Source organism: Coffea arabica, chromosome 11e, assembly GCF_036785885.1.
Source record: "Coffea arabica cultivar ET-39 chromosome 11e, Coffea Arabica ET-39 HiFi, whole genome shotgun sequence".
Lineage (NCBI taxonomy): Eukaryota > Viridiplantae > Streptophyta > Magnoliopsida > Gentianales > Rubiaceae > Coffea > Coffea arabica.
The window spans coordinates 49,488,149-49,498,579 of NC_092331.1; the positions used below are offsets into that span (position 1 = coordinate 49,488,149).

Below are 10,431 nucleotides of genomic sequence, written 5' to 3' on the forward strand. Positions count from 1 at the left end.
AAGTATTTCTGCTCAAAGATTGCGTCCGTTGTCAATTTAATTATTGTGCGAATGTTGATACTAAACCAATTTTGCTCCAGGCTCATAGGTCTTCCATTGCTGGCAAAACCAATTTTGCTCCAGCCTCATTGGTCTTCTATTGTTGGTTCAGTGAAGGCAAAAAATACCAATCTTTACCAAGGAGAAGTGTGACCAAAGCAAGAAATCAAAACAGTACGACATCCAGCAAAGTATTCATCAAACATAAAATTAGTTAAGGAGGCAATTGCATTATGGAAAGATCTCAAGTTATTCCATTTAAAAATCAACCCATTGCATTGAAAAGCATTACTGCATCAAATCTACTATGCCCTCTGATGTTTACCATCATACTCTAATAAAATTTGACCGCATGAATTGAATGATTTTGTATTGGTTCATTATGCAATTTGGACCAACAAATTACAAAACAATCCCATAGGCCAATGATAGTAACTATTATCCCTAGAAGCAGTCAAAAGAAGTGTAGATTCATTATTAGAAGGTAAATTACACGCACACACAAAACCTAAAGGGAATTGGGAAAACATAAATAGAGTTTCTTATAGAGGTACAATATAATGTTACAGTTCCAATAGTGTAATCTTCAGATACAAAATATGCTCCGAGCAATTTACTTCTGCTATCACTAGAACACTTCAATTTTAGAAATACACATGCATAACCCACAAAACAAAAGGATAACATTATTACATAATTTGGGATATCTAGGTCAACTTCTCTTCTTTCCTTGAGTATATAGTGAAAATTGGCCATAATGTTTTTGATACATCAAATGGCAGTTGCAGCAGTCAAGTTTTTCTTGTTGGGTTTAAAGACATACTTAATCAGAGATCCCCTGATGGACAATAATTCAGGAAACTGTTATGGTACAGAAACCAGAGAAACCAGAGTTTGCAAGAAGCATAAGGAATTAAGCTCGAATGAAGGAAACCAATTAATGATGAATCGATCAAATAGTGAACGAATGAACTTCAACTTTCATTAATTGAATCTGGAAAACAAATTACAAGAACAGAAATAATGGATTTAGCTAAGAAGGGGAAAGATTGAAGGAAAATTTGGGAGGGAAAAATGAGGATTGCTCCTCAAGTTAATTCAGACGAATCTGAGGGAATAATTCCAAAAACTGATTACAATGAAGCAGAGATGCCTGCTTATAAAGGTATCAATTTCTAACAAACTCCTAACTACACCAATAAGAATCAAACACGTGGCCTTCTTTTATTTAGCTCGCTCCATGACAAAGCCTCCCCCTTAAACAATCCTTGTCCTCAAGGATGTCAAACAAAGTTCCAGGCTTCCAAACAAAGTCTTCAGATTGATATTTGGCAGTTCGCAGCAAGCAAGTAGTATAAGAAAATGGCAAAGCTTGCTGATTCTTCTGAGATTGATCTTCCATAAGCACGTGCAAAAGGAGTTCAGCTGCCAATTTTTGCATAGCTGAAACAAAAGAATCAAGTAAAGGAATTGGGAGTTCACAAGTTTGGTGGTCAGCCAGGCCTTGTGGCTCCAAAATATTTACAACCTTTAAAGTTCTAAATTGCCCATCACTCTCAAAATCAGGTCCTGGAATTAGTTTTAGCTGAGCAACAAGAGCTGAAATTCTAGAAGTAGCACCACCAACCATATATAATCTTTTAAGAGCAACTTGATCCGGATAATGCAAACCAAGGAATTTCTCTACTGCCTTTAAAAGGTCTTGCATGTTAGCATCAACACAACCAAGCAAGGTTAGAAGTCCTGCTGTTACTCCTGGATTTGAAACAGATAGGAGAATTCCTATGTAGCCATTACAGGCCAAGCCAGCCAGAAATTGCAGACCAAAGTACCTATTTGTTGTCTCTTTTAATTCCAATAAATTAGCAAGTACTGGTATAGCTTTCACTGGTGCATGTACCTGTAGGATAGCCCTATCTTGAAACACTATTGCTGGTAATACGCCGCAAACCAATCTGCTATTATCCTTACTAAAGTCAATTTGACTACACCATAACAAAGATTGGGAAGATTTCTCATTAAGAAGTTCACTTTCCCCAACCTCCATAATCACAATTTTACTTTGGTGTCCACATATAGCAAGAGTAGAAAGTTGCAAAATGGAAATGCAGACACCATAGATAACTGTTGTACACTTCTCTACTTCTCTTTTCTGTGGACATCTTCTTTCAAGCAATTTGAAGCTGCACTCCTGTACATATTTCAATTGTCCATTGCTGAAGTTTTCAAGGAAGATGACCTCACCGGGGTTGAACACGAAAATGAATGCATTTGCATCTTTTTTCACCCCTAGTGCAATGTTTTTCACTATCCAAAATGAAGACAGTGAGCAGTACTCATCCACAGCAACATTAGGATTGCAGTCCTTACTTAATTTAGGCAACCCTTGGATCAAGCAAACGAGGTGTTCAACTATTGCTATGTAAAATATACATTGCATTGAAACCACACCAAATTTGCAGTCATTACAGTCTTTGTTCATTTCTATTTTAGTACCACTTAGGAAACATGTTTTATAATAACAATCTTGTTGATGGGGAAGGGAAGGCATTACCAGGGCTTTGAGCATTTCGAACTTCTCCAGGTAGTCAGCTACTGAACCTGTCTGCATCAGTTTGTTGAATTCCTCTATAGCTTCTTCAGGGGAGCCATCTCCAAATCTCTCACAAAGTGCATTGCAGAGTTCTTCCCAATGAATAACCTTCCTGCCAGAAAACGTGCCGTGGAACCATATATCTGCTTTGTCTCTGAGATAAAGTTCTGCAACTTCAGCTCTCGTTTCTTCCTCTATTCCATTGATTTTGAAATACTTGTTGGCTTTGCTGATCCACTCCTTTGGGTTCTCTCCAGTGAAGGTTGGTAGATACACCTTAGGAAATCTGGTGAATATTTTGCTCTCCTTAGCCTCAGACTTATCCATAACTCCCTTCTGCACCTCCCTTCTCCTGCCATCTTCCTTATATCCTGAATCAGACTCTGAGCTGCTGCTCTCTACCTCCTTTCCTTTGTCATTCAGCTTTGCTAACATTTGTGCCATCATGTTCATCATACCTTCGTATTTCTGATCCAGGTTTTTGAGAGCCTTTTCAGTGTTCTCCTGCCTGTGTTCCATGATCCTCACAGCTTGATCCAGTCCATCACTTCTGTTAGCAAAAGTTCTAACTACACTCCCTAGTTCAGTTATCTCTTTCCTCATCTCATCTTGATTTTTAGTCATTTCTCCCAATGGCTCGTAGCTAGCTCTGATACCACTGTTATGGTACAGAAACCAGAGAAACCAGAGTTTGCAAGAAGCATAAGGAATTAAGCTCGAATGAAGGAAACCAATTAATGATGAATCGATCAAATAGTGAACGAATGAACTTCAACTTTCATTAATTGAATCTGGAAAACAAATTACAAGAACAGAAATAATGGATTTAGCTAAGAAGGGGAAAGATTGAAGGAAAATTTGGGAGGAAAAAATGAGGATTGCTCCTCAAGTTAATTCAGACGAATCTGAGGGAATAATTCCAAAAACTGATTACAACGAAGCAGAGATGCCTGCTTATAAAGGTATCAATTTCTAACAAACTCCTAACTACACCAATAAGAATCAAACACGTGGCCTTCTTTTATTTAGCTCGCTCCATGACAAAACTCCTTTTTCAGCTTGGATGCATCCATCTCATTATTACTGCGAGGAGCTACAATAACCTTGGCCTGTTCTTCAAGGGTGAAATTTGTCCACTTGAATTTTGGATCAATGTAGTCCCTGTACATCTCTAATATCTCATTGTGACTTATAACACCTGGGTTAGTAAAGTTCCATATGCCCTTGCAGTTCCTCTTAGCCATTTCAATTGAAATTGGCAAAAGTTCATCCAACACAGTCATGCTGTTGGGGATGTTTACAACCTTGTCATACTTTGCAATCTTTGTGATGAAGTTGCGCGGGTTATTAAGATCAGATGATATTGGCATTTGAACTCTAAGGGTGCATACATTATCATATTCTTTCAAAAGTTCTTCAATCATGGCCTTGATTTTTGAGTAGAATGAACCAGTAAAATTAGGCTTGTCTTCTTCCTTAAATCCAATACCTGATTAATGTATGCACTAAAAGTCAAGATTATACTATCAAATTGCACTAAACAATTGTGGAGGGCCCCGCCATAACACATCATCAGAACTTTAGCTCCTTGCGTTTTTTCCGTTTCTTTTCTTGCACTTCAAATCTTTTTTTTTTTCTTTTGTTCTTCTTTTTCCTTACTTTTCATTTTTTTTCTTTCTTTACTCTTTTCAAGCTGCACAAGTGTTTGCAAATGCAATGAAAGTTTTGTTTCTTGTCTTTCTATCTTTTTTTAACAAAAGAACAAATTTCTTATAATAATACAAATCAAGTTTTTTTTGGATAAACAAATAAAGAATACTAGATGCATTTCTTACCCTTTTGTTTATCACTATTTAATTTCTTTAATGTAAAGGTGAAAAAAGAAAAGGTAAAATTTATCATATAGCTTGTGTTCTTGCTCTTAAATTTGTCTCTAGTATCAAATAAACAAATAAATATAGTGAAAAAATGTCAAAGACAAAAAACAAAATGATCAACTAGTGTGTATTACGTTGAAGTCCTAAACATCCAAGCAAGGGATTAATTTGAAAGCACCAAGACTAAAACAACGTTTACTACTCATTGCTTCCAAGAATTCATGGTTGTCTATACATATCAACAAAATACAAAATCTATGCCCCTAAAATAGATTTGAGCAACAGCCAAATCTTATAAACAACCCTAAAAAATAACTTAGTAGCAAAAGTCAAGTCCCCTGTTTTGTACAAAAGCATTAGTAGCAAAAGTCAAGTCCCTTGTTTTGCACAAAAAACATTAGCATAATCCAAATCCAGAAGCTTGATCCATGACTTGATATACCTTCAAAACAAAATAGAGAAAAAGAAATCAATCATAAGTTAGATAGCATTATCACTACCTTTATCATAATTTAGAAGTTAGCAAATTTTAAATATCATGGAAATTCTAACCAATACTAGTACATTCATGCTTGTAGATAATGGATGATTTTGTCAATAAGCACCTTATCACATACAATTTGCAAAGGAAGATTTCCATCTTTTATCAACCGTTGCTTCCCGATATGTGGAACTTTGTAATTATTCCCTTCGAAATTCTTCATCACTTCAAGCATACATAGTTGTAAGGTTAAGAACACATTATTGAGACTTTCAGATGATAATTCATTGAAGGACTTTTCAACAGCAGAAATTAGTTCATCAATAGAGTTGGGTGCTTCTTGATGCTGAAGTGATTGAATGGCTCTAAAATATCCAATATCAAGAATATTCATATCAGGGCTATTAGGTAGGTAGTATTTCTCAGACTCATAAGGTGTTCTTTTTCAGGATGCAGGTAGTATTTCTCAGACACTTTAGTCATATAAAACTACTTTTCATCAATATGATACATATTGAACATGTTTTTGAAAACAGGTGCATCATTAAGACTCTCTTGTTGAAGCATTGACAAACAAAATTTGAGCTTACCAATTTATTGTCATCAGTAAGGTGAGCCTTTAATGCATTTGAATGTGGCTTGATAACACATTCTTTTATTCGTCAATGAAAAGTGGACTTGGAAACTTTCATTTTGGTTGATAGAGAATGAATACTTGTTTGACACCGTAAAGGTATTTTCATGATAGTGCTGAAATTTATCTCTACCCTCTTGCGTCCTACCCTCTTAGGAAACCTGCGAGAGATGTCAACCGAATCTCCATTAATGATTGAAGACTTTGCTCTTTCCCAAATTCTTTGTACTGTCCTCATCCTGATTTTGAATTGAATTGCAATAACTTTGGTTACTCCTCTTTCTAGTTGCCTACCATAACTATATTGCAATAATGCTTCAAATATGGCTTGCCTTTGCAGATTTGTCAACTTTTTCCTAGAGATTTCATAATTTTGAAAACTATGATCATCCATGTTCACTGTGAAATACTATCAAACAGAATATGTGCAATAGACAAATCTCTCTATAATCTCATTATATATAGTATAAAGACGCCAGAATTGTCAACTGTCAAAATATTTTTATAAGAGACGTGAGAACAAAAATGTTTTAAAAAATGCATCTACAAATTTTCAATAAACTACCAAATTTCAAGGAAAAAAAGGAACAATAACAAATGGCGCCAAATAAAAGATTAGTTAAATTATGCTAAGTCTCAAGATTATCTACTTCAAATTGATCAAAAGATCATAAAACAAAACAAAAATAAAAAAGATAAGCACCAACAAAGTGATAGACGGAACCATAGAAATCTTACCTTTTTCCGTTGTCAATCTTCTGGAGCTTATCTTGTTGATTTTATGAAACCCAAATAGATAAAGAAATAGCCAGAGTTACAAACGATTGTGTGTTTTACTTTAACTTGTTTTTGTCTTTTAGTCAAAGTGACTAAATGGCAATATAAGTGGTTCTCAGTAGCTTGTTGTTTTAGTAAATAGCAAAGGGTACGATTGGAAGAATAAGATAAGTGTGTCCCCATAATGCTACTGTACATAAAAAATGTGTTTCCCAAAAAAGTCCCAAATTTTGGGACGGAGGGAGTATTTTTTTGATGGCACACTTACACTTGATTCACCTACACTTATAGTAATTCAAAACGCAGTGTACCGCGCAATCTTTTAACACAGGAGTATTGCACATGAAAGACTCCAAATCTCCAATTTTAGTTCTATTTTTCTCTCTCTTCTCTTTATACGTGTCACAATCTTGACAAAATCATCTGAACTTGTGTCAGCAATCAGGACTTAAGCGGGATAATTTTAAATTTGAATTTCAGTTTAAATTTCAACAGTAGCATTTGCATTTCTGATTGAAACTCTGACACGTTCAGTCGTGTGGGACCCTCATCCAGTGCCATTTTCTTATCATCCTTGACAATGACAGCGACATACACTTGTCCTTTTGCATTATTCATGCATTGATTGAGCCAATTTTATTGATCCAGTAGAGTATAGAAATTATTGTTCTATACTTGGATAAGAGGGAATCTATAGTCGAAGAGGAAAAAAAAACTGTTGGTGATTGACATAAAGGTTATGCAATAAAATAACATTATATAAATTGATGCGCGCGATGACACATTTGCTCGTCGTTATGCTAGAAAATAGAGAGTATGAAGAGATACTTTGCTCTCGGGACCCCGACGAGGTCCATTATGTGAAGGAGACTGTTCACTAGTAAGGGTACTAGTAACAGTACGGGGTCAATATTGAGAAAACGCGTAATGCTATTTGTGCGTAATAGAAAGCGCTCTTCTTCATAGACGGCGCTCATCGATGAGACCTTCGACCCTGATGAAGGCATGGCTTGTGATGCCGTATGGCACAATTACATGAAACTTTTGAAATTGGGTCAGGAATGCGAACATAGATATAATAACAAGTGCAAAGTGACTTTCATTAACATCGATGGAAACATGTTGATTGGTAGGAATACTGTTTTAATGAATAATGGTAATGTGGCCCAACGAAGTGACCAAATTGATAGCGTATTAGATTTGTTCATCGTTCTGGACAGTGAACCTAATGACCAGCATAAGCCCGAGTTTCAGGATGTGTTTGGTGAGGTAACGGAAAATCACGGATCCAAAGTAGACCTTCACGTTTGCAATGATATGTTTAGCCGGTTTCGTGAGCTGATGCGGGAGAAAATCGTTGTGAAAGGTTGTAATGAGGGGAGTCTGATATCCATAGATAGGTACATTGTATTTTTCGAAAATAATAAATTCCTTACTAAGTTTAAGAATTACGAAATTGTGACGGATAGACGTTACAATAACATCAAGGAGAATGCACTGATAATGTACATAATATTAGAGAGTATATTCAAAAACTCCGTTACTGTAAATATGAATACCCGGATGATGTATTATCATTAATGAAATTGCAATTGGATATTGATTCAAGTTGTTCATTTATACAACTTAATTTTCTAATTAAGTTGAAAAACATGAAATATTATGCACAATGGATATATAATAGAGCAATTAATTTATTCCACGATAACTACCCCTTATTACATGAACAAGCGTAGTGAAACGTAAAGAAATATATGATTGGGTCGCAATGGACTAATTAAATTGGAGATTTGACCCCAAATTTAAAATTGGACTGATTGTGGGCCTTGGTAGTTGATATAACTATTGATATTGATTGCTTCTAAAAAATATTATAGTCCAAGTTGCTCTGGAAGTCCACCTGCGATGTCGATGGACTTGGATCAGATCCACTATCTGATTCGTTGTGCCGAGACCCAAATCCAATATCAGATGTGGATGCGCGGATCTAGACCAACGAAGTGCCTGTCCTAATTAGGAGATGAGGCATAGTGGGTCTGACTAGTGCTGATATGGATTAACAAAGTGCAGGCTGTTTGGGGGCATAGTTGCAGTGCCACGGATCTATATTTTTCTCGGTGAATTGATCAGAGAGTATTTACGTCCTCGGTGGCCAAAATTGGATCTTGCCTAGTACTTTAGCAGTTGCCAATTTCATGTAGGCCTTGATCTTGAAAAAATTGATCCCTGTTTTAATGTTGAAATCTCCTAACTTGTATTTGACTATCCATGGACACCTCTTGCTATTAAAGAAGGAATATGAGGTGTCGTAGTAGTGGAGGATGATCGGACACGTCATTGAAAAAAAGTACTTCGCTTGCAACTGATCTTGTCCTTCCAGCTTTGTGTCGAACATGAACACCTATATCTTGTTGGTGCCGTTGATCGAAATTTGGGGAGTGTATCTGATTTCACAGTGGCTGATGAGGAAGGAGAGTTTGCACACCCTGTGCACGATCTGCTAGGCAAAGACTGAGAAAGAGATCCTTATGGTATGGGTATTGGATGATGCGTGTGCTTCGGAAACTTTCGATTTGTAGTAGTCGGGATTGACTGGTTTGTTGGTATTTTTATTGAACTACTCCCGTGCTCTAGCATTTGATGAAAATGAGATGATGAAAAAGTAAGTGTTTGTATATATTTGATGAAACAATGGCGTTTATATTGAACGATGTTGTCCTGGTACTGTTTGGAACTCCAACTTAGATGACATCATCCAACTCAATGTTATGATGCCAGTCTATCTCTTGCAAAGTATCTATTATATTGGATAAAATTGATAGAGTACACGTGGTATATCGAATCTTTCCGAGCGTCTTATAATATTACAAAGACGCTCGGGGGCAGACACGTGAACGGTGGATAAGGGAGTTACGTGGTACCATATGAAGGATAGATGATTGAAATTTGCTCTACCCAATACAATGAATAGTTATGCTTTAATGTACATCAATCATTGATGCATCGCGTAGCATCTGATCACAAATAGTATGCGTCTATAGTTAGCGAAGTGAAATTTTTGGCCCTCTGTGATCCCAAACATCCAAAAAACTCAAAAACGCTTGGGCCAGATACGTGAACGGTGGACGATAGGGGTGAGCAATTACGGTAATTACCGAATTACCGATCGAAATCGATTTCAATTTGGTAATTCGAATTCGGTAATTCGGTAATTCGGTCGGTAAATCGGTGGTATCGAATTAGTAAGAATCGAATTAGGGTCGAATTTGGTTTTGGGGTTTTTGAATTCGGATTTACCGAATTCGAATTGAATTTTGTAAAACGGTAAAATATTTACTTTCCCAATCAGATTACGATGTACCCTCATTCTCCGCTGCCCATTTATGGTTTCAGCAGCCTGGAATATCCTCCTTGCCACCATTATCCAATACTACCTGCCTCTTGTTTCACTCTTGGCCCTCTGCCATACAACACTGCAATGTTGATGCAAGGGAATTATGTGCAAGCAGTAACTGGCTTTGATAATCATCACCACATCAGTCAACCAGCAAACCTCGTACTTCTTTCTCCGGCTGGGGAGTACGAGCAGAACAACACTAATAATACTGGTGGCTGGTTTCAAGAATCTGATTACCAGTTTTCAAATATCTTCATGCGGATTAGGATTGAGCCAGAAGAAGAGACTGCATTGGTTGAACTGAGTCATGGGCAGGAGCCTACGGTGTTTGATCTGTATGAAGATTCGAATGCTGATGTTGAAGAATCGGATGACCCTGGAGATGATTGGCTGGAAGAAACCATCTCCCAACATCTGAAGACTAGAAGGTATCATACAACACCTGGTGTAAAACAGGCTGAGCGTGAAGAGGCTGAAATTTGTGTGGTGTGCCTGAGTGAGTACGAGAACGAAGAGATATTGGCGACCCTTGCAGTTTTCTGGAATTCGGTAATTCGGTATTTTTTTGTTTACCGAATTGAATTCGGGTTGAATTCGAATTCGGTAGTGTCTAATTCGAATGCGAATTAGGTC

At 36.8% G+C, this 10,431-nt stretch overlaps 1 protein-coding gene across 1 annotated transcript; it reads right to left on the reverse strand.

Moving 5' to 3' along the window:
* Window positions 1-3,657: 3,657 nt before the first annotated feature.
* LOC140021343 (bifunctional dTDP-4-dehydrorhamnose 3,5-epimerase/dTDP-4-dehydrorhamnose reductase-like) lies at window positions 3,658-4,715 on the reverse strand. The gene is made up of 2 exons (XM_072072101.1): window positions 4,688-4,715; window positions 3,658-4,121 (listed from the first exon to the last, which is right to left on the reverse strand). Exons 1-2 carry the CDS (start codon window positions 4,713-4,715, stop codon window positions 3,658-3,660), a joined length of 492 nt encoding a protein of 163 aa, XP_071928202.1.
* Between the last annotated feature and the right edge of the window lie 5,716 nt (window positions 4,716-10,431).

Bases quoted from the DNA above. Each gene is read 5' to 3' on its own strand.
- LOC140021343 (XM_072072101.1), bottom strand. From the start codon at position 4,715: ATGAGTAGTAAACGTTGTTTTAGTCTTG. The intron at 4,122-4,687 runs GTGCTTTCAAAT...TACATTAATCAG, and splicing joins TAAACGTTGTTTTAGTCTTG to GTATTGGATTTAAGGAAGAA.